At 41.9% G+C, this 24,667-nt stretch overlaps 1 protein-coding gene across 2 annotated transcripts in view; it reads left to right on the top strand.

Annotated features, from left to right (window-relative positions):
- XYLT1 (xylosyltransferase 1) overlaps positions 1-24,667 on the top strand; it is a 215,615-nt gene that overhangs the window by 187,327 nt on the left and 3,621 nt on the right. For both annotated transcript variants that reach the window (XM_075718799.1, XM_075718798.1), the window contains 5 exons: positions 4,402-4,618; positions 6,711-6,887; positions 8,699-8,961; positions 12,448-12,643; positions 19,253-19,586. In XM_075718799.1, coding sequence (XP_075574914.1) covers positions 4,402-4,618; positions 6,711-6,887; positions 8,699-8,961; positions 12,448-12,643; positions 19,253-19,586 — 1,187 coding nt within the window. The remainder of the gene's footprint in view (positions 1-4,401; positions 4,619-6,710; positions 6,888-8,698; positions 8,962-12,447; positions 12,644-19,252; positions 19,587-24,667) is intronic.

Here is a 24,667-nt window from a genome sequence, read left to right as displayed (position 1 = left end):
GCCTCTGATGCTTAAGAAAGTTCTATTCATTTGTAGACTTCAGAAAATGGAAAACAGCAAACTCTCTGTCTTATATACTGCATAAGTGTGAGCATTCAGGAGCGGGGGTCTCTCAGAGTTGCTGTGGTATGCAGTGTCACTTGGAGAAAACTATCCAAAAGGGTGATATTTGATTGTGATATTTTTTCTGATGTTAAGTAACTGTGCAGCAATGTTTATTAGTAGTTAAAACATATCATAAGAAGAGCTGAGCTATGTGTTTATATTCATGTTGTAGGAGCGTGCGCTAAACATCTTACAAATGCCTTATGTGTTATACAATGCTAAAGTCTCATCTGAAATGCATTTATAAATATTTAAATACACTACAAAGTAAGAGGAGTTCCCTAAGCTAGATTGCAATCATGAGCTGTCTGGACAGTTAACTATCTATACTCAGTGTGATAGACCATGTGCTGCAGATAGTAGGTTTTTTTAACAAAGTATAAAAATAACCATCTGGAACTGTGTGAACCCCAAGGCTGCATCCACGCATAGTCAGGGCACAAATGGCACCTTTCACGCACGTAGTTGCCTGATTGCTGAGCTCAGCTGGCAAGGTGCACTCATATTATGCTATGCTTGCTGCTTACTTTCAAGTGTAATCCAGGCTCCTCAAAATTGGAGGCTCTTTAAGAAGAGTTAAAATTGATTAAGGGTAAGCATAAAATGGCTTAGATGGAGTGTTCTATGAAATAAGGTAAAATGGCATGCTTTTCCTTAACTCTAGTCTTACTTTAATTTTATTTTCTCCTGGTTGACTCTCTTTTCTTATCATCATTGTTTTCCTCCTGTTGTTTGTCTTAGATCAGGAGAAAGGTCAAGTGTGTTCATCTGATGGCAATCTCCATTGTATTTGGCTAACCATACCTTGGTGCAGTTGCATGTCATTGTTCTGGCAAGTACATTTGCAGTTGTCAGAGGTGTGCCAGTCTTACCTGAAGTTCAGAGTGCCAGGAAGCACCTGAATTTTTCCACATTGACTAAGATTAATGCAATGCTATTTCTTATCATTGTTATTTTCCTCCTGCTGTTTGTCTTAGATCAGGAGAAAGGTCAAGTGCGTTCATCTGATGGCAGTCTCCATTGTATTTGGCTAACCATACCTTGGTGCAATTGTATGTCATTGTCCTGGCAAGTACATTTGCAGTTGTCAGAGGTGTGCCAGTCTTACCTGAAGTTCAGGGTGCCAGGAAGCACCTGAATTTTTCCACGTTGACTAAGATTAATGCAATGCTATTACTAACCCATTTTTCCACTTCAATTTGGGAGTTATCTGCTAGATGTCCTGTAAAACCCAAGAGAGAAGGACTTGAGGAAAAATCACCATTTTTTGCATTTCCTTGTTCTCTCTGAAGCTTGGCATGCCTTCATAAAAGGCACTGTTTTGGTATTGCATTGAGCATAACCAGAAACTAATGAAGTACAGCATTAGACTAGAAACAAATCAGTAGGGTCATGCTTTTACCCTCCGTTGTCTTATCTTTCTTCTCAGAGATGGCTGCTGCAAGCATTGTTGGATGGCTAGTCAAGAATCTTTATGAACTGTTTGTAGTGTTTGAGGGGTTTTGATTTCTTGAAAATGCCTACGTGGCATAGATATAGTACCTTTCCCTTTCCCTCAGGCAGTATCCAATATGCTTAGAGTAAGTTCTTGCCTCCCTGCGTGCCAAAATTGCTGTTGCTGGAGTAGCTAGGAGCATCAGAAGAGAGTCTGGAGGGGAAAAAAAAAGCCTCATCCACCTTTTCTACTTTGGTTGCAGTTCAGCTCTCTGCGTGTCAGCGGTACAGCCTAGCCTTGCCAGGGTCCCCACTGCCTCCTCAGGCAGGATCATTTAGCTTCTAGCAGATCTACAATACACTTGGTCCCCTTGGCTCCCAAGGAACATAAATGGGTAACAAGCAATTGCCCGAAGGAGAGCTGGGTCTTTAAAGCCCCTTGTATGAGTTATTGCTTCATAGATGAAAGGAAATTGTTTGCTATGCCAATGCATTACTCTATTTAGGCCCAGTAAGGGTGAGCCTTCTGAGAAATGCCTGCTTCCTATTCGGTTGTTACTGTATTTAAAACCTGAGATTATATTTCTAGGAAGGTTTCAAGACACAGTAGCGAAAGGGTCATCTCTTTGCAGGTCTCCAAAGGTGATGCTGCTCTTCAGTTGGGCTAGGCTGCCTTGCTGGAGGATGAATAGTTGGAAAGTACCTTTAGTTTTCTTCTTCTAACCTTGTTGTATAGGATTTTAGGACTGAGATTTGTTGTGAAAACACTCGTGCTCCCAAGAATTGTCTTATTTCACTCCATATGCCGAGATTCGCTTGTCCAAGCCATTAGCTCAAAAAGTCATAGAACTCTGTACATATACAAAAAAGGAGCCCGTCAACTATTTTGGAAAATGTGAAGCTGTGAGCCTAGATTTGCTAGGACCTTCTCATCTTGAATGTGGCCATACTCTTCTATTGCCAATTTCAGACAATAAGGCTGAAGTTGTATAACTGAGCTTTCTGGTACTAGTTAACTGTAAGCCCTATCATGTAATATAGGGTAAGGGAGTTTGGTAGTAGAGGGGTTTTTTAAATGGCCAGGTGGGTTTTTTTTGTTTGGGGGTTTCTGTTGCAGTCAAAGAAACTTCTATTTGAAAACGAGAATGAAGGGTGATAAATTGGTAGAGATAGCAGTTGAAAGAAATGATTTCATGGAAAAGAACTTTACGTTCCTATTTAAATACGGTCGATAAAATTCTATTATTTTCTTAAAATAATTAACTCAAACGAGCATTTAGTTTTGAGGGAAATAAATAAATGACCAAACTTTCAGGCACATTAATATTTGATTTGGAGATAACTGCATAAATATTGAATTTGAAGATTACATTCCAGAGCACTGCATTAAAATTGCAAGACTTTTCTATTATCCTTCATAATGGAACATGAAATTAGAAACTTGTTCATGGAAAGAAAAATTTCTCCACTCTCATCTACACATTTTCTGTACTGTTGTATTAACAGAGGAGCTCTTCGCATACTGTGAGAGGAGATGTAGCTATCAGTAGGACATAGACCCTGAAGGAATTTACGGTCCTTTTGAAAATTAATATGCACCATTTCATAATTGCATTTCAGTTCTTTGATTGGTATAGAACAAAACTTTAACCAGGGAGTTAGCCTACGGAGTTAACACTCACATTTCCAGATGCAGGAGTCCAGAAAGCTTTGGTGGTGTTCCTTAACTTTTATTTCTTTTCCCCTTCCTTCGGTTGCATGTGTTTGAGGACCACTAAAATGTCTTCTTGACTTCCTAATCCTAAAACATTTCTAAGAAACCTGGTGTAGCTTTATGTTGTTCAGGAGGGGAACACAGGTCTTAGAGTGTCCTCCTCACTGGAGGTGCTGCAGATCTTGTTAGCCTGCAGTTCTTGCATCCCGTGAGATCTGTGGTCTTGTGGATGTTAGTTACTATAGTGGTCTGGTTAGCTAGCATTTATTATTGCTCAGAACATGTGGGATGTATTCAACACAGCAACTCGCTGTTATTAGCAGCACTCAGCCCCCCTTGCAAAGGTACGTGCTAATTCATGGCCACCCTGCTTCCCTTTCCGGGAAATAATTCTGAAAATGGAATAACAAATAGAAACCTGGATCAGACAGTCTCAAAAAATGTGTGGGCATCCAGTCCAAAGTGTTTTCAAACATAGATTGGTTTTGCAACTCTTTTTTTCTTCTTATATTGGTCTCAAATAATTCGTTTCCGTACACAGTTCTGCTGTTGCTCCTCTTATTCATGGTTCAGCAATAACAAAACATTGTTCCCCATAGATTTGAAAATGGAGCAAACATATTCACTCTACAGCAAAGAGCAATGCAATTGTATTTCTTCCTGATTAACTATACCCCAATAGAAAAATTTGTGGAATAATAACATAGGAGAAAATTGGTCATTTTACCTTTATGTATGGTTTGCTGTTTTTCAGAAACTGTGCATTTATTTAGAGACAGAAGCCTATCACACAGACTGTGTTTAGTTCCTGTTCATGTTATGGTTCTTCTGCAGCGGTTTGTTAAGAGTTAATGAACATGGCGGATTTTCATGCCCTACAGCTCTGTAACTTGCACAGTTCTGTCTTAGGACAGCAGAAGGCGTAAATGATGTTTAAAAACAATCTGTTGATCTTTGCCCCTATAACTGAACATATAACTTGATTAATCCTTTTTTAAACCTCTACATTATTTATGAGTAGAACAGAAATATAAACAAGTGACCTTTTTATCCTTTTTTGTTTGAGAAAATAGCTTCTTTATTTATAGAGATAGTGATGATAACAAAATACAAATTAACTTTTAATGACTGCTTTTGTATTCCCTCAGATTTATCAGAAAACAAGGACTAGATCGGCTTTTCCTGGAATGCGATACCCACATGTGGCGCCTTGGGGACCGGAGGATCCCAGAAGGAATCGCAGTCGACGGAGGGTCAGACTGGTTTCTCCTGAACAGGAAGTTTGTGGAGTATGTCACTTTTTCTAATGATGATCTGGTAACAAAGATGAAGAGGTTTTACTCTTACACGTTGCTTCCTGCTGAGGTATGTGAATTCAAAGCAATCCCTCTCTGTGTTCAAAAACTGCAACATTTGTGCTTGTCTGAAAGATCAACGAAGTCAGAAGGGCTTTCATCCCACAGTGGGTAATGAGAATTTTACTCCCATGATGAGTAAGTCCTTTAGTGTTAGAACAACTTTTGCAGTTGTTTAGTTGTTTCGTTTGTTTGTGGGACTTCTTTGCAAGAAGTGGCTTTGGTTTTATACTTTTAAGTCTATTAATCTATTACTGAACAACCAAAAATCCAGCTGCCCTTTGCTTGCAAATTGATCCTCCACAAAGCCTTTGAAGACTATTAGAGATGGCAAATTGTCTTCATAAGTAGCTTTCCTCACTATTATCCAGCCCTTTTCTTTAGAAATAAAAACCCTACAAACAAAGGTTTTTTGTTCTGTTCAAAACTCAGCTAGAAGGCATAGTCACAAATCATTTAGATCACTCAGGAATCACTGTGGCTACAAGCGATGCAGAAGGAGAGCGCACACCAGGATGGATTTTCGTCTAGCATGCGGCAGTGTGTCAGGGAGATACGCATTATCTACAAATAGAGCACAGAGTCTGGTGGGTTGTCAGACTGTGCTACACCTGCCTCAGCAGGTACATTGCTCCCCTGGCTTGTCAGGCTCTGCTCCCAGGGTATGTAGCATGCAGCCATCCCAGGAAAGATCTGATGACTATCTTTAAAACAATAACTTCCTTCCTCGCTAGTGGCCCCTGAACATTTTGAGGGATTGATGAGACCAATCTTGCAAATCTAGGCTTATTAGCTTGCAGTGGAGCGCAGCGATTGTCAGCTTTTGATAAGTGTTTATTATTCCACATACATGTTGAATAATCTTGCATTAATCCCATTTCTGTTAAAAATCACCTTTTCTCTCAACTCTGATAACCTTTTCATCCATTATCTAGGAGAAATTTCTGTATCATTATAAAAGGACACAGGGCAATGGGTAATTGGGTAGGGTTTTTTTTTTTCTTCTCGCTTGAATGAAAATGGGTGCCTTTATGGGTTTAACCAAACAGTTCAAGCATAAAATCCATATTCACTGGGCTGTCATTTAACATTAAAAAGGGTAGGGGGATTATTTGGGGGCCAGCCACGCTAATGTTATGCTGGTTATTTATAGGTCTTACTATTGCTGATTTTGAAGACAAGTCACTGCTCCAGAAATCATCTCTTACAGGGCTAAAATTGATCATATTCCATAGCTTCTTTCTACAGGGTTTTCTTTGCAAGATACATAGCTGGTTTCTTAAAATCACCCTGCCTTCACTGACCTATTAACCTGCTATATCAGTCCCCATTACACATGATTTATGTAATAGCTGATATTATGATTATATAATTAGGGTAGCCCAATAGGAATGCCTTGCTGTCTTGAGTCAGCAAATAAAGACTTATTATTTCGGACATAATTGCAGGAGGCAGAATGTCCTTCTGGTGCCTGGGGTGAAATGTATGTTTCGGAACAAGGCCATTCAACTAGCAATGCATTTCGGAGTGCTGTAGATAGACACACCCACAGAAGAGCTGCCTGGGACTATATTTTTTTCATAGTAACTGGGGTGATGGCGAAGGTTTGGGAATTGTCTTAGGAAGCAACTTGAGATATATCATTAGCACATTGCTCAGGAAAATAGTCCTGAAGCTCTTAGACGAGAGTGGCTTACAGAAGAGACATAATGAGAATTTCTTAGAATTGCTCATACAACTGAAATAAAAATAAAATAATTGCTGGCACTGGTGCCTTTCCTGGAGTCCTTTGGACTCCCGACGCCCCAAAGCTGGTCATTGCAGAAGTGCAATTATTCTGTGCCAGGTAATTGTAGCAAGGCCTCAACTGTATGTTATTACAGTTTGGCTGGATCTATAGCATCTTGTGACTTTTTCATGCTCTATGGAATCCATATATGTAGAGTGCTTTTCATATATGGCAGAACAATAGAGTTTGTTAATTCTGTCATTTCAAAAGTAAGTCAGTCACTTGCATTAGGTTCAGGCCCATGGGCTGAAGTGAAGGAGCAAATGGAGGTCTGAGGAGCTGAATGTACTGATCTGCTCTGTCTTTCTTGCAGTCCTTCTTTCACACTGTTCTGGAAAATAGCCCTTACTGTGACTCCATGGTGGACAACAACTTGCGCATCACAAATTGGAACCGTAAACTTGGTTGCAAGTGTCAGTACAAGCACATTGTTGACTGGTGTGGCTGTTCGCCTAATGACTTCAAACCAGCAGACTTCCACCGATTCCAGGTAACTGAAGCGGTCTCTTCTCCAATACCCACAAAGAAGCTCTTTGCCCTTTGCTGGGTTGTGGAGAGCCGTCTGGCTGCATGGCTGCAGCAGGGAGTGGGAAGGGAAGCTTTTACCCCAGCAAGCAAGGTGGAGAAAGAGGTGTGAGGAAGCTCTGCTCTTAATTTCAGGAGAATAAAAGATTGGTTCTCCTGTGTTTTGGCCCTTGAGACTTACTACTGTGTGGTAAGGTCACAAAGCAGCTCTTGGGACTACTTGGCATTGGTAGATCTGGTGTGCTAGAAAGGAGGGAAGCTTGACACGTCTCTCACTGTACCAATATTACTTGGTAACTCTTGTGAATTTGCAACGTATTTTTTTCCAAAGTTCCAACTCAGGTGCTTTCATGATTTCTTGGAGCTCCTGGTTTTCATCGTTAAGCAGTGTTTTTCATCTTTGAAAAAAGCTTAAAAGTTGACTAGAGTGCCTGCTAGAGGCTTACATCGCACAAGGCAAATCAGTTTTTGTGATTATATTCATCAACATGATTATATTTAAGTTTATCTTGTGGTTTTGGGGGCCAGAGTCATGAGGTTTCAATCAGCCAGGCTTGGCAGGACTGCCTTAAAAAGTGTAATCGGTTCCTCTGTGATACAGTTTCCTCCAGGCAGATGCAAGAGCAAATCCTTGTGCTCCAGGGTGCACTCGGTCTCAAGACTGTATCTGGCCTGTGTATGTTCTATTAAGAATGAACAACCACTTGTTTCAAGGTCACCAGATTTGCAATTCCATCCCTGCAGCTCCTCAGGGTTCCCTGCATAAAGCATGTTTGTTCAGGCTTTGTGTGGGATGGGGAATGTGTTACCCAGCAGCACAAAAATGGTGACTGCTCTGAAACAGAGATCTTTTCTTTATTGTAATGTGCTGCCTACCAGGCACGGTTGAAGTCAGTGACACAGGCACTCACAAAAAGAGCAAATGAGACATTATCTAAGAGAGGCTCTGCTGCCCCCAACACCAATCCCAGGAAAGTCTCCAGCACAGAATAAATGGCAAGTCTTAAAAAACTCCTGCCAGTCTGCAGAGGCTGACCTGCTCTAGGCTGGGAAAACAAAACACACCAACATTTCAGAAAACAATCAGGTAAACTGAGCTGCAAGGGAAAGTTCAAAATTAGAATAGATGTAAAGGCAACTTCTGACACTTGCCTGATCAGAGAGCCCCTCAGATGAACACACGGCACCAGAAGGCTTGCTCACGATTCCCACGGAGGCACAAAGCAAGCTGCAGAGGAGGAGATCAGAGAGCCCACAGCATGCGCCGTCTCATAGTAAAACTGAGCATCCTCAAAAGAATTTTTCAACCATCTGGGGCACTTCTGAACTCCTCGGCACCTCAGAACCCATGCTTAAATATGAGCAAGGCAAAACAAAGGCTTTTTAAAAGCTAATGGTAGTTGAGTAGCATATAAACCAGTAATATACCCAAGATTGTGTCAAGTGCAGAGCAAAAAATCTGTACGGGACTGGTTAGAAGCTGAGAAACCTCAGCCTCTGGCACTTGGAGAGCCTTCCAGAATAAGGCAGCAGGGGGGTGGCTGTTGGTATGAAGAGATTGGCACACCTACATTTTTGTTGAGTAATTACTTAGTTTTTATCTGAATCTTAACAACACTCTTAAAGACAAATGGTCACAAAGGTGACCTTTTAAGTCATCTTTGCCCATGGGGAGAACCAGTTCATGTCCTCAACTCCAACCCACTGCTTAGGACAAAGTGTCATGGCTGAAAATGGGAACTCACTCCGGTGTCTTTTCCTTTCGTATCACCACAGCAGACTGCCAGGCCAACTTTCTTTGCCCGCAAATTTGAAGCTGTAGTGAATCAAGAGATAATTGGCCAGTTGGACTACTACTTGTATGGCAACTACCCATCTGGCACACCCGGCCTCCGATCATACTGGGAGAATGTGTACGATGAGCCTGATGGCGTGCACACCCTCAGTGATGTCGCCCTCACCATGTACCATGCATTCTCCCGCTTGGGCCTGCGGAGAGCCGAGACTTCGTTCCATGCTGCTGGAGACAACAGCTGCCGGTTAGTCTGAGTCTGTCTTTCTTTTTCTGGGTGTTTCAGGGGACACAGACTGGACTGCCAAGTGCTGGTGGAGGTTCATCTACTTGGCTGTGCTGGTTGGAGCATACCGTCACAAACAGGGCCAGGCAGCTGCAAGTGTACAGCTCTTATTTCCAGGAGTATTTATGCCCATAATAAAGCACTGGTTATTCAGGGTTGACATTATCCGACCTGTTTGCTGCACTTTTAAGGAGCTCCTCTCCAGCCTGATGAAGACTGACAGAATCCAGTTGGGCAGCGCTACCCCCACTGCTGTGTTTTCTTGATTAATTTCAGCAAGTGTATTATACCCGCAGCTCCTAAACCCTCCGTGTGATTGCAGCAGAGGTCGTGTTCACCTCTATTATGCTTACCAAAAGCAGAGGACAGGATTTCAGAATTAATCTGAACACAGGCAGGTTAATGGTCCTTGCTTGTTTGTTCCCCTGGGTGCATACATGGAGTACAGAGAACTACTTGCTCGAGCTCAGTTTGCCTGCTTGGTACAGCTGTCTGTGCCAAAAGTGTTGCAACTGGTGGGATCCATTAGCATCAAATAAATAAAATGTATGTATGTATAAATATATATATATCTATCTCAAATACAGGTCCTTATTCTTTAAAAGGAAACCCCCATATATTCTAGATTCCTCTTTCGCCTATAAGCCTAGCAAAGAAGAATTCAGTCTAAAAGAGATTTGAAAGAAGAATTACTTCAGTTAGGCTTGCACAGAAAACGCTCTCTTCGTGATAGATGTCTGCTGCCTGCAAACACATCTGAAGCTGTTTACGTTCAAAGCAGAGAGGGTTCATCTTTTAAAGTCTCTCTTTGCAGTCTCTTAATTCCTTCTTCAGAATGTATTTTTTTGGACCCTGCCTTTTTTTATCCTAATAGAAAACACATACAACCTAAGTCAGCAAATACTGAAGACACTACTTTTGCTTTGATGGATGGACTGTGCCCCTCTTGTGTTCTCAAGAGGGAACCGAATGCGCCTTGACCTTCCTACTTAGTCATGGAAGTGCTGAGCAATGTCCCATTCAGAAAGATGTGGCAATAAGTGATCCAGATTCCTATTACAGTTTTGCCAGTAAAGGTTACTGGTGCAAAGCAATAAAAGATCAATAACAATTAGATAGAAATAATCACTAGTAGCATGCCTTCCTTATATGAAATAAAGGCAGACCTAAAGAAGTCCTGGGTCATTTGTCCTGCAGAGTGAAGCCAGTAGAGAGGATGGGAGCTATGTATAACCAGTACTGAAATAATTTGACAATTACTTTTGTGCCTATTCCTTTTGCCAGTGTTCTGATGATGATTTATATCAATAATTAATTGCGTTTCTGGAGAGCTTTTCATTGCACAGGAACTCAAGGTGCTTTTCAAGCTTGCTCAGATTATAGATAGGGAAGCCATGTCATCCACTGCTGATTGCAGCTGTCTCCGGTATAAAGCATGGCTCCTTTACAGGAGGCTGGAGCCTCACAAAACAGAGCAGGGAGGAATTGCAAACAGTGATATGGAGTGGAGGCTTCATTTTCATACCTACCTGAGCCCCTTCAAAACACTGTGATTCAGTGTCCCATTTATATCACAGAAAGGTGGATAATCCTCACGTTTATGATTCACATCTCTTCTCTCTTGATACTATGTTGTCTTTCTAGGTGCATGCATATATAAACTACCTCTTTCCTCTCATGATTTTGCATGTCTCTAATGCGGTGATGGCAGGGATATATTTGGGCTGAGCACCTCAACAGTATTCCCTTTGCTGTTAGGGCTAACAGCAGCATGAAGTTAGCTGATATTGCAGTCACCACCCCAGCTCATTTCACACTGCTGCAAGCACTGTGAGGAAAGCCTCTACTGCTTCAGAACACATTTGGAGTCAATCCCATGCTGCCACCCGCAGCGACCCAGGAGACTTTTATAAGAGAAGCTGCCTTGCACACTTTTCTAGCACGGGCTAGCTCACAGCCTCAGAAAGCCGTGCCCCCTGCAGACTGCTCTGGTACCAAATTAGATTGCATATCAGCATCTTCAGTGGAAGGAACATTAATGTGTGATTGAGATTTAATTTATTTCTCTCGATCTCTAGGCATTTTTACTCACTGCTGCCAAGAGACAATTTACTCAGACTATTTCAAGGATATTTTAAATATTCGCTGCTGCACGTATATAAAACAGGAGGCCTTAGTACTGAGAACAGAAGTCAGATTGTTGCTGGTGTTGGCTGCATAGCTTTGCTGTATTTTTGCTCAGTCTGACAGTGCTGGCCCTGTTTGTACCCCATCTTGTTATGTTTATTTCTCAAGCTCTAGGGACTTCCTTCTGGGTGTTGCTGGTTTCATGTAATGGAAAGTCCTTCTTGGTTAGCTCCTCTTAGTGCTTATGTCTTGAGATGTAATAAGTAGCATGAGGAGTCAGACTTAGCTGGCTTGACTGGGAAGGTGTGATACTGGTTGGTTTTAAATGTGTTGCAAACACCCTTGTTTCACAGTTAATGTCAGTGCTGTAAAGTAGCAAAATACTTGATTTCAGAGCTATGAATAACATGTTTTTAATTATTTATGCATCCATATGTACACAAACATCATTACAGATGTTTCTGAGACTATAGCAGACAACTGACCATAAATTTTAATTATTTGAAACCATGACTACAATGTCTTTAAATCTGGACTGCAACTGAAGGCTTCCAAATTTCCCAATGAGAGGTTTTTCCTGTTTGTTTGACCTTTTGTCAGTTTATTTTTGATTGTGAGTAAAAAATCCATGGCAAATCAACCTCAAGTCTTTAAGGAATGTGAAGCTTTATTTCCTGAAGTAAAGGAGACCTACAGTGGGGACCGGATCCTGGTGCCCTTCGCTGCAGTGCCACTCCACAGAGCATTGCCCTTGGAGAATCAGTTGGGGATCAGATTTATATGCGGGGAATGGAGCGGGGCATTAGCGTGCCCGTGCCCGGCCTCGCAGCACCCTCTGCTGTCCCACAGCAAGCAAGGGAGGCATTGCCATTGCCAGGCGTCTGTAGGGACGAACCTGCTGAAGGCAAATAAAAGGCGGCCACCTGATTTGGAGCAATAGGCACGCTTCTTGAACATCATTTATCATAGCAAACAGTGCTGCAGCCTAACAACATATATCTCCAGGTGGCACTTTTTACCCAGAAGAGGTAGTAGGGGAAGGGAGTTTTCTGGCACACAGAGGTATCTCCTAAAGAGCTTAGAGCTGTGAGTATGTTCTAAATGAGCATATATTCTTAGTAACATTTTTTATGTTTCAGGGTAATTGGAACAGCCTAAGAATATTTGATAATGAGTCATGAACACATTTGAAATCTCTTAATATACAGTGGTGAATTTTCTAGTGGAAATGAATGCTTCTTAAGCCATTAGCTCCAAGTAAATGGAGATTTCATGTCTCTCTTGTGTAGCTGATGAGCGTGTGCATGTGCTGTTTTACAGATACTACCCCATGGGCCATCCAGTTTCTGTTCACCTTTACTTCCTTGCTGACCGTTTCCAAGGCTTCCTAATCAGACACCACGCAACCAATCTGGCTGTCAGCAAACTAGAAACTTTGGAAACGTGGGTGATGCCAAAGAAAGTCTTTAAGATCGCAAGTCCACCAAGCGATTTTGGAAGGTTACAGTTCTCAGAGGTAAGTATTTGTAGCCGCCCATGCAGAATGTCATGAGCCTCTGGAGAGATTGCATACTAATTCAGCAGCCTTTGGAAACTGTATTTCCATGTCATTTTTAGGTGAGAGTGGCGCTCTAGCGTAACGCACATCCTCTTCATTCAAGGAGATACTGTTGCTGGTTCAGATCTGTGGTCAACCCTCACTTCTTGCGTTACTCTGAGTATCCTCACTCCCTCTTGTTTTAAGAACAAAGTGAAGGCATTTATTGTTGTAAAAGGGGCTCAGTAACTTAAAAGTTTTGTGATTGTGATTGTTGTGAGTGCTGTGAGAGATACCTGGGAAAGATGCCAGGTTTCTGCAGCTCCAGATGTGAATGGGGATGTGGTAAGCATTCCTCTCAAGAGTATGCTGAAAAAACCCTCATAAAATTAGTGATAGTCAGCCACCGATGCCACATGTGAGCAGAATATTGATGTTGTAACATGAAAGAGAAAATTATCACAGCGGTGGCTGAGATTTCCCACAAATCCTGTTATTTCTTCTAGGAATTTGTCTGAGGATCTGACATAGAGTGTAAAAAATGTACCCTAAAATATATCAGGAAAGTTGACCACTAATAGAACCTGACATCTGTGTTCTGTTTTAAAGATATAACTGTCTGAGCAGTTAATTTCATGATTTTTCTTGTTAAGCCACGAATTTCAATTAAGGTATAAAATTGATTGAACAAATGTGTTCCAGTTGTTATGGCCAAGTCCATAAATTACCATCTTCTTGGGCAATTAAGAAATGCCTAGGTAGGATTCAGTGTTTTGGTGTGCATGGCAAATCCATGACACTAATGTGCCATTAAAGAGATGGATGGAAAGTGTGTTTCATTTATCAATGTGTCTGATGGTAGGCTTGCCATTTCATGCAGTGATAAATGGTCATACAAGCTTTAATTCTTGTGATTTGTAAGAGTATTTCTGCTGTTTATTTGGCACTTTTAATCTCACTTTCGGCCTGATGCCTCCTCTGGGTCCTTCTTTTGAAAGCAACTGGGCTGGCAGCAGGAAGAGTTTTTTCTAATTGTATGATGAAAAGTAGTATGTTGATCTTAGTGTTCTAGAACTCAAATAAAAATCTTTAGAAATAATACATCTGACTTTGTCTCAGTTGTAGGGACAAAACAAACCTGGGACCAGAATTTACTCACTGGCCACTTGCCAGGTCCCACTTGGCCCCAGTGCATTGGAACCAAACTTTTGTTCCCCAAAACCAGCCCTGCAGGAACCGTGAGCCTGATCAATAGATGTTCTGGAGCAGCAGTGCCCAGTGTCATCCTCCCCTGCCAGGGGAAGCGGTGGCACGTTGGTGGCCTCTTCGCTGCACTATGCCCACAGCTCTGTGGAGTGTGTCACCCTGCAGGGAGGATCCCTGGATTCCACGGGACTAATGAGCCACTCTTCATGGCCTCATAGACCACGGCAGGTCTGTAAGCAGCCCTGTAGGAGCTGCTGCTCTAGTGAAGCCATGTAAGTGCAAAGCATAGGAAGGATTTAATCACTGGTGAGCTTTTTTCAGGCCAAGGAAACATTTTCTTCTATTTGAAATGCACAAGAAGAGTTTTGGTGGCTGCTTACTTGTTTTCATTATTTTTTCTCACCTAAACTCTTTAGTTGTCTTCTCCTTTCATAGATGATTCATATTTTAAAAGACCAGGAGGTACAAAGTAAATCATTTAATCATTTCTTAATTGTTTATTTTGCTTTCAGCCTTCCCTTGCCCTGCAGGCACCTCTGCCCCTCAGCCAAATTATTCTCTCAGTTACCCTGATATAAATCCAGCATTAACCTCTTCAACTTCAGTGTGATTGGAAAGCCTCTGATCTGTTACTGCTTATTAAAATGGCACTTCTTTGTCAAAGTCCAGCAAGTGTAAAACAAACTTAGCAGTTCAGCTAAGATGAGGGCATCAATGTTCACAGGTTAAGCACCAGAAAAGAAACTTAAAATTTGTACTTATTGGGACATATAACTGCTGGTTTTTCAACAACTTTCACCCCATGATCTGCCAGAAATTTAAAACTGAATGTGGCCTTTTTAGCTGAGAGCTTTCTTCCCTCTCCCAGCTCACACCAATGGGACTAACAGGAAAAGCACAAATATGCCGCACTGAATGTGCTCCCGGGTGCATTTGTGACCCTGATGCACAACTGAAATTGCAGCGGAGGCAATGGGATCTCTCCAGTCAGCCCTTCCTGCCCTCTGCTCCTTTCCTTTGCTTCTCAGACTTTGCTTCCTGAGTAGCAGATATCACCATACACCATGTAAGACAAGTGGAAAAAAATCAGCTGGCTGGGCTGCCTAATGGCCAGTGGGGTTAATGATAGTGTTTCAGTGGCACATAGCTCCTGCAATCAGTCTTGGGCTGAGTAAAATAAAATAAATCTACAGGAAATCCAAGAGAGACGATTTCCAAGCATGAAACTCCCACACCTCCTAAAATTGGCTTGCGCACAGTGTACACAGTACGTATCCTACCAGCCTGGGTTCATGACAACTTTTACGTGGAGGGCAGAAGATTGATTTGCTGTACAGTACTAAAAGTCTCAGCTCAGCGTGTATCAGTTGAACACTAAGTTCATTTCTGGTCTTGTTAAGACTTGTGATTCATCACAGAGAATAAAATAAACTAGGTGGCAGGCAATTAGTGTGCATTGTGTGAACCTAATGGTCCTGTTTGTGGTGAGCAATGAGACACAAACCCATAATCAAGGCATAATTTATCTTGGGAAAATTTTATCTTGGGACTGAACAGAGATAGAAACAGGAGTTTTAAGCCAATGAGAGAGTTCCAGCTTTCCAAACGTACCCCATGCACAGTGCCTGCTCTTGAAGCTCAAAAATCATGGTGATTAAAATAATGATGTGGAAAATGTTGGTTTCTGTGCCACATCCCCTCATAATTTATCAGATATTCATTACTGCTTGATTCCATCCCATACTTTGTGTATTCCATTTGAAAGTGAAAGCCTCCTTACAATGTTTTAAGAGGCTATGAAAAATATTATAGGACTGTAGTATCTCTTGGCCTGTAAAATCAGACATCTCAGCACTGCGAACTCAGCTGCGTAGAGTTCAAGGGAAGAGGTATAAACCCTTAACTAGCGCTTTAAGTAAAATTCCCTTTAAAATACTGTGCTTCTAAAACCAGCTTGTACTGTAAGCTGTGCAGCATAGGAAAGTATGTCCCCCAGTGGGAAACTGGGCATGAAGGGCATATCCTGTAAATAAATGTGTGCAGCTCCCGGCCCTTCCCTTCCCTAAGGTGCCTGTGCTGCACAGCCCCAAGCAGTGTCAGCACCTTGTCTTGGTCCGAGCCATGGCTCTGGGGTATGCAGGGTGTTGCAGGGTGTCCAGTGCCTTGCCTTTGTGTTGCTGAGAGCCAGCTCTATGGCAGTATGTTCTCCTTGGTTTTGTGCTGCTGTTTTCATGGACCTGCGTACCCTGACAGTGGTGTTGTGACAGGCTCTCATGGGAAGCGATTGCCACCAGCATGAGAATTGTCCCTTCCTCCTCCTCTTCTCCTGCCCTTTGGCTGTAACTTTTGGTTTACATCAGGGAACCCAATAACATACCTGCGCAAAGCTTAGCAACCAGCCACAATTTTGTTATAATTTTTCCCCAAAAGCAACTTTCGCTCTTCTATTCTATTCTAATAAACCTTTGCGCATATGAACACATCTCAACATCTTTTGTGCAATCTGGTTGTTGAGCAATGTCACCTGGAGGTTGGAGCATCGGAATTGTAACTTTCTGATTTCTTTTCCCAGGGATGAGACACTAAAGAGGGGGAAATAGTTGTATGTTGGGGATGAACATTTATTTTTTGAGGATGATGTAAGCTTTCTTTGAGGAGTTCTTCAGTAAGGAATATTGAATGTGGTGGAAAGAGCTTCCTTATAGGTTTTTTTTTTTGCCCAGGAGGGTGTAGATTTGTTTCACATGTTGTGGCTTTATTATCTCCAGGTCTCTTGACCTCTGGTAGGTGTGACATGGCCACACTCAGTGAAGGTTGGTGGAGTAGATAATAAGATCTGGTCAGGAAATTTTCTTTCTCAGCCTATTTCCATACATATTCAGTCGGTCTTGTCAGGAGAGTACGCACTGACAGCTCCTCGAGGCAGTCGGTGCTTGGGTCTGATATCTGGGCTACGCTGTCTGGTTTGATTAGCTGGTGTGCTAGGTGAAATACCTCTGAAATACTAGCGATTCTGCTGTGTTGATTGCAGAGTAGTGGAAGGCTCATTTTGTCTCATATTCTGCAGTGTCATAGTCCAGTAGGAGGAATTTGTGTGATGACAGATGGATTTAGGATGGTAGGTTTTTATTCTGCTGGCCTTGTAGCTTTTTTCTTTCAGTCCTCCTGTAATTTGTCTGCCAACCACGGTGATTTATTTAGAAGGGATTGAGGACTGGACAGTTCTTAGTACAGGTATCAGTGGTAGGAGGCATCAAGTAATTGTTATGTTTTATGGATTTGAGGGGATTTTGGCATTATATTGGAACCACTTATTCTCACCAAATGAGACGCAATCTGGAAAAAAAATCTCTGAAGCAGATGAGCTACAATTATTTGTTATGCTTTCAGGAAAGCGGGTCCTGACCATACCTGTGTGAGGTGAAGATTAGGGACAAGGACAGGTCTGTGTTGGGGAAATCTTCAATATGCACATATGATGAAAGAGGGGATCCTGTCTGTATGTGCATGGGCCTCCAGAGACCACTTGAGAGAATTCCATGATTTCTTTAGTATAGGGACCAAATCAACTCTTAGGACATCTGCACTTTGTTTGGAGATTCAGGCCAAAAAAGGCCTGAAGGACTATGAGGGTTTCAGTACCAGGCTGGCCAAAACATCTGTATGTCTCTCCAAGGAATGACATCAGATGTCTGCTTGCCAAAAGGAGCCAAGGGGTTCTCCTGTTCTTCACTTCAAATGGGGTCCTTCAAATCTTTTTGTGTTTGATATTGATCACTTCTGATTTGAGATCATGGGAACAGGACCTCATGGGACAAGTGAGGTGGGCATTTCCTCCAAAAGCAAATATGCAGCCTTCGATACTGCAGTCCACCAGGCTGCCTTCTTAAGAATTGATGGAAGTGGTTCGTTCATGGTCAGCCCCTTAAGTGCCTGCTAGATTTAGTGCTGGGGTAGTAAAATGTCTTTCAGTTGGCCTAAGAATGCCAGTTACTACAATTTCATGCTGTCTGTTTAGAGATGCTTATTTTCAGTAGTGTACAAGTGTTAATGGCAACAGCTTCTAAGTTTGTATCATCCCGTGGGTTATGGGTGAACCATTAAAATTCATATAAAGAGCAGTGAAATATGAAAGCTGCTAGGAAAAAGAAAGGTCCATTAAATATTTACACTAGATTGTGAATCAGCTGCTTTACTGTTAGTTAGTGAATAAATAAAAAACAATCTTGCTGTTATGACAGAAAAGAGTTTACCAGAAACAGCTTCCCACATCAGGTTAGGAGGGGAGTGCAAGAAGATAGCATCTCATGGATAGATTGTAGTAAAGGACCTGATGTGATGTCGTGGTTTAACTCCAGCCAGCAACCAAGCCCCCCACAGCCACTCGCTCACTCCCCACCGGTGAGATGGGGGAGAGAATCAGAAGGGTAAAAGGGAGCAAACTCGTGGGTTGAGGTAAAGACAGTTTCATAGGTAAAGCAAAAGCCATGCATGCAAGCAAAGCAAAACAAAGAATTCATCCACTACTTCCCATCGGCAGGCAGGTGTTCAGCCACCTCCAGGAAAGCAGGGCTCCATCATGCGTAACGGTTACTTGGGAAGACAAACGCTATCACTCTGAACGTCCTCCCACTTCCTTCTTCTTCCCCCAGCTTTATGTGCTGAGCATGGCGTCATATGGTCTGGGATATCCCTTGGGTCAGTTGGGGTCAGCTGTCCCAGCCATGCCCCCTCCCAGCTTCTTGCTGGTGGGGTGGGGTGAGAAGCAGAAAAGCCTTGACTGTGTAAAGACTGCTTAGCAATAATGAAAACATCCCTGTATTATCAACACTGTTTCCAGCACAAATCCAAAACATAGCCCCATACTAGCTACTATGAAGAAAATTAACTCTACCCCAGTCAAAACCAGCACGTGACTTGTCCTAGAGTCAGCAAAAGCCTCTTCCTTGCCCTTAGCAGTAAGCAGGTAGGTCTCTACTGTAGTGTCCATCTCTCAAATGTATCATACATTTTCATGACCCAGGAGATGATGGTTTTTATTTTTTTCTGTGCATAGCCTGTGTTCAGGCTTGATCCTTTATGGACTGCTTCCATGTGGAGGAAAAGGAGAGCTGCTGTAGTCTGTTATTTCACGCTTAATATAAAGAAAACCCTTCTATCAATCAAAAGTGGACAATTGGACCAAAAAAACCAAGCCTAGCGTTCAAGGTTGTCTCACAATTTGTGTACACTTTATGATCTTAGGTTGTGTTGCCATCAGCCTTTGTATGTATGCATGATTCATGTCATGAAATATGATTTGTGTGTCTTGAAACCCCTTATTTGACATAAGGGTCTTAGTTACAGAGATGATGGTAGCAACAATGTGGTCTTCAATTTCAGATTGGCACCGAATGGGACGCCAAGGAAAGGCTTTTCCGGAATTTTGGAGGACTCCTCGGGCCGACAGATGAGCCAGTTGGCATGCAGAAATGGGGAAAAGGCCCCAACGTCACCGTTACTGTCATTTGGGTGGATCCTGTTAATGTAATTGCAGCAACGTATGATATTCTTATTGAATCCAGTGCTGAATTTACTCACTACAAACCACCTTTGAATTTGCCCCTGCGACCCGGTGTCTGGACAATAAAAATTCTGCACCACTGGGTACAGGTAGCTGAAACCAAATTCCTTGTTACTCCTCTCACCTTCTCTAATCGGCAGCCTATCAAACAAGGTAAGTTTTATTTGGTACAAGAATAATACAGTTGTTATGTCTGTATTCACTGTAAATGCTGCTGTTAAAGTAGCACTGTTTTGGAAAGGAGAAAAGAAAGGAATTTTATAGATACTAAATCAGAAAAAATTGTTGCACTAAGACAAGCGGAAGTGTCTGTATCCAGTCTGTAAAACACAGCTGCTTTGAACAAAAGGCTACTTATATCTTTAAAATATGCACAGTTCAGAATCCATAGAACTTCAGAATCTCAATAGTCTAAGAGCTATCATAAAAGCCATCATTTAGAAATAGAAAGAAAAGTGGACCTTTCTCTGCTGCTTTTCGTTCGCATTTGCTCATAAAGAGTTACAGATGTTTGTTATCTTGACAAAGTCTGCGTGTTTAACAATGAAAGCATTAATACACAAACTGCTGAATTAGACAAAATTACCCTAGGCCAGAGCTCACCTGACATATTGTCAGGTCCAGACATTCACTCTTGCCTGATACCTGCCAAAACCTGCTCAGTACCTGCCAAGCAGTTGTGTTACAGAAATATCTGTGGATATGGCAGTCCCGGTAAGTACACTATCAGACCCACGGTGACATTTTTTAGAAAGAAACCATTTTCTTCCCTGCCACAGCAGCCCTGAGCCATCCAAATACAGAGGTCATTCTTGGGCTGCTGGTGTCTACAGGCTCCCAGCAGCAGTTTGCACTGGCACAGGCATTGTTTGAGTGCTCGGGTCTTCAGCTGGTGCCGAGGACACTGGGCTGGCAGAAGAGAGAACATTTTGTAGCCACACCTGTTTTCTTATTCAATAAGATCGAAACAAGTTTGTTGCTATGAATATCTTTATCATTCTTCTTAACATGCTCAAGTGCTTCCCTCTGCCCAGTATTAATATTCATAACTTTAGACATCTTAAAGTTGCTGGATATATGAATGATCCTATTAAGTTTTCAGAAGTTCTTCTTCCTGACAAGGCAGCGAAGAAACTGAGTCAGGCATTTACCTTCCAACATAACGTGCTGCTTCCGTAATGCAAACACCACCAGACAACTGCTGAGAGCTAATGCAGCCCTTACCTTGCTCAACAGGAGCTTGATTCTACACATTTCTCAGCAGAAGAGCTAACTTACTGATTTCTTCTTCTAACATTTGGGGGCATCGTTTCTTAAGCAGAAACTAAACCACCACCAACCTGCTGCTGTTACTAGCTAATAGGCAATGATAAATTGTGAAGAAATGCCATGTGTAGAAGGAATACATTTTTAAAGTTTGAGGCAACCTATTTCTAAACGTAGCTGTTACTGACTCGTCTCCTGGAAATTAATGAATTCCCTGTTCTTTGCTAATTTAACAGTTAAGGCATAAATTGGATGGAAAATGTGGCATGCAGCTAGCAACCTTGCTGCTTTTCCCTATAGCGTGAGAGCGCTGTGGACAGTTAAGCCTGTCTCAAACTTCAGCCATGAGCCTGCACTTTATGGTGTAAAGGCAAAACTCCCTTTGGTCCAAACTCTGAATCTGGAATAACTCCACTGAAATTATGGAGTTACTCCATATTGCCCATTGCAACACTGGGAGATGATCTGACCCATATTTTTTGTTAAAGAGCCCTGTTCATTCATATGGTAACTAGAATCTACTATAGGAATGAAATATAAAGCTTGGGAACAATACTATTTAGGAAAAAAGCCTCAGGAGTGATTTGCTACTGATGATGTAATGTATAATCTCCAGATGTCTAAGGCATGAAGGTAAAGAAGAAAATTAATTACAGGGGCAGATAGTGACACTCCACTGTAGTTAGAATTGTATTTACAATGCAAATTCCTGTTTGGGTTTTTTAAGGCTTTCTGTCTCAGTGACACTATTGTGCTCTGTGCAGGCAATTGTCATTTAGCTTTGACTTCCAGCTTTTGTCAGTTTGTCACTACTTTATTATTTAAATAAATTTTTCTCTGCCAAATAAAGGCATTGTGAGAGTATGACAGAACAATTAGAACTTCTAAAAGAACAATTTCTGTTACTGTTGTAAACAATGCGAAAGCTGCCAAATATCTTCTAAAATGAAGAGATAGTATTATTGTCTCGTCTTAACACTGAAAATAAAACATACATCAGACTTAGCCAGGAGTTGTCAGCAGAAGAGAGGAATAGGTTTTATTAGGGATTTCTTTAAAATTTTGCTCTTCCAACCATCCTCCCTCACCTCTACCCCCACCCCCTCCCCCACCCCCCAACAAAAAGATAAAAAAAAAAGCTATAGCTCTTGTCAGAAAGATTACCCTGGAAAGTAATTTGCTACTCCAGAAGCTTTTGAATGACTGATACATTTCATACCACTTTGCATGTCATTTGCTTGATAATGATTTGACCCCCTCTGTCTCATATACTCCAGATGTAGAAACTTGAGTCCACGTAGTTACATACATAAAAATCTGTCCGTGGTCTTGTGTGTGCCATTCTAAAAAGTGTTTGCACAAATCTGGTAGCCACGCAGCAGCCACTAAAATCTTGTGTCTTGAGAGCATGAACACAACAACAGTCACTGTATTTCCTAAATCATTACTTATCTACACATCACTTCAGCACAGAGCACAGCAAGGCAAAGTTGCTTTCGGTTTCCCAGCATCATGAAGGGAGCCACTTGCTCCTCTTTTGAATAATCAGAGCGAAACATGTTTGTTCCTGTATCGTGACTCTCCAAATTCATGATTACAATTCAAAATAAAAAGAAATTAATCATGGGACAGCTACCAGCAAAGATGTTTTGTTTAGTATTATAAGAATAGCATATGCAGCTAGTTTATTCATTTTCTATTCCCATTTTTTTATTGTTTTTGGCCTAGAGTCTGTGCATGCAAGTAAAACCATAAAGGGAAATCAAGAGCAGGTATTTTCTTTGATATTGTGTCCGGGTGTGCATAACTGACAGAATGTAAACTGTTTTGAAAACATGGATTCATTGACCTTTTCAAAATCTGGATCTATAAGAGTTAAAGAGATCAGTTCTTACATGGAATTACTGATGCTGGGAGGTTTGGGGTGTTTCCACTGTAAATGAGGCTCCCAAAGCTATTTCAGTGGAAAGTCTAGAATCTGATGTTATTTATTCTTTCTTGCTCTTCTTCCCCCTCCAGTCATCCAAATCTGCATCTATTTTCTGTAGTGTGAGCTGTGTCACTGAGCAGCTCTGCCTTCAGCAGATCCTCTGGCTTGAGAGTGCCTTCAAGTGTTTGCCTGGTTGGAGAAAGAAAATAAGAAAAGGAAAATTAAGTGAATTTGTGAGATAAATCATTTGAAGAAATCAGGTTCACTTGCTCCACCGGTGTCTCCTTCCCGCTACGTCCTGCACAGCCAGATTCTGTTTTATTCTTCTTCTAAATGGCGATTTTAAGTTTCTCACCATATGGCGGAGTGTGTTAAAGCCAAGTGCTCCATGCTTACTGTAAGGACACGGGAGGGCTGCCAAGGACCAGCAGAACACCCCAGGATTAAATTGTGCCAAGACAGAGAGGGGATGTAACATGTGGAGGAGACAAAACAGGGAGATCAGTGGAAGATCACTAGCGGTGATAATAGAGAGGAATGGGGGTTTCTTGCTGTCTGCTTTAGGCAGTCTGAATGTAAGTGCAGTTCAGGGGCTCGAGCCAGATGTCCAGGTCCCCTGCATAGGGACTGTCAAGGCAGAACCAAACAGGTATAATTCAAAGCATTTAGCCAGCAGTTCACAAACTATAATCCAAGCTACCAAGTAGATTTCAATTCCTAAGAAAACAGCAAATTCAGTAGAGGTTGGCTCTGCATCCCCATCATCCTGCTTTACCACCCTTCCGTGCTCTACAAAGTCTGTGTGAAGCAGTCATGCCAAGCGTGATCACACATGTCTCCCAGGGGCACTGAGAGGGGAAGAGAAAAAGCCAAAGCAATTTCATTTTTAAATTTGAGTTTATATTCGTGGCAAAGTTTCCACAGCCATCTCCCAGCTGGAGTGACGATAATGAGTTGTCATGCGTTTAATGTATAGTACCTGTTTCATTAAAGCTAAATAGGTTACTGTGAGCCAGTGGGCAGATTCACTTCTGGGGCAGAAAAAGCCCCAGACCACAAGCTGATACCAGATGCTGGTTTGAAAATAAATAAATAAATGAATAAATAACCCCCTTCTTCCTTCAGTCAGGGAGGGCAGCGAAGAGCATTCTCCTTTGCCTTAAGAGAGACCTTTCACGTTTGGTTCCTAGCTTGGTCACGTGCCCTGGACACGGGGCTTCCGATCTCTGCTGCTCTGCAATGGGACAGGGAGCCTTAAATGCCAGCTCCTGGTCCCTATGCCCTCTAACTGCAGCCACCTCTTTCAAAGGCTTGATGGCATTAGCAGATGTACTGCGATGCACACGTGCATCTCAAAGGCCTTTTAACCTAATCCATATTTATAGATCATCTTAATTAATTATATACTGGGAAACCTTTGTTTTGCCGTTGGTTGTTTGCAGTGGCTCAATCAATTCTAATTGCATCTATACAGATTATAAAGTGGGTGGCAACTTGTGTCAGAACTGCTGTGATTTCTTTAAATTAACCAGAGGTAACATGACAAGTTCTTGATAAACGCTGTAATAGCAGCAGGCAAGTGCATGGCTGCAGAAGAGTAGACATGCCCTGGAATCGTCATTCCGAGAAAAACCCTGAAGACAGGGATTTGCTTCAAAATTTAGTTCAGATCCAGTTGACAAGGAGTCGATTAGCTTCACAGTGAGCAAATGCAGCACTGTCTTGTTTGCTGCAAGAGAAAACAAACAAAATGTCAATAAAAAATTACCTCTTTGCCAGAGGGTTTCAGCACAATTCAAGTAAAGAAATAAAGCTGTACATTCTGTGTTGCTTCAAAAAAACCCACAGGTCTAGCACCTTAATGTGTTCCAAGGTAACCACATTCTTCATTCCTTAGCCCACTCTCTGTCTAAACTCATTTGCTTTTTCTGCAAAATGAAGAACAAACCCACAGAAAAATGCTGAAATCCCAGCCTATGCGGCTGACTACAGGCTGTGTGTTTAGTCCAAAGAAGTTATACTAAGAAAAGTCAGTTGA

Source organism: Pelecanus crispus, chromosome 11 (genome assembly GCF_030463565.1).
Source record: "Pelecanus crispus isolate bPelCri1 chromosome 11, bPelCri1.pri, whole genome shotgun sequence".
Classification (NCBI taxonomy): Eukaryota; Metazoa; Chordata; class Aves; order Pelecaniformes; family Pelecanidae; genus Pelecanus; species Pelecanus crispus.
This window is presented reverse-complemented; position numbering and strand designations above follow the sequence as displayed.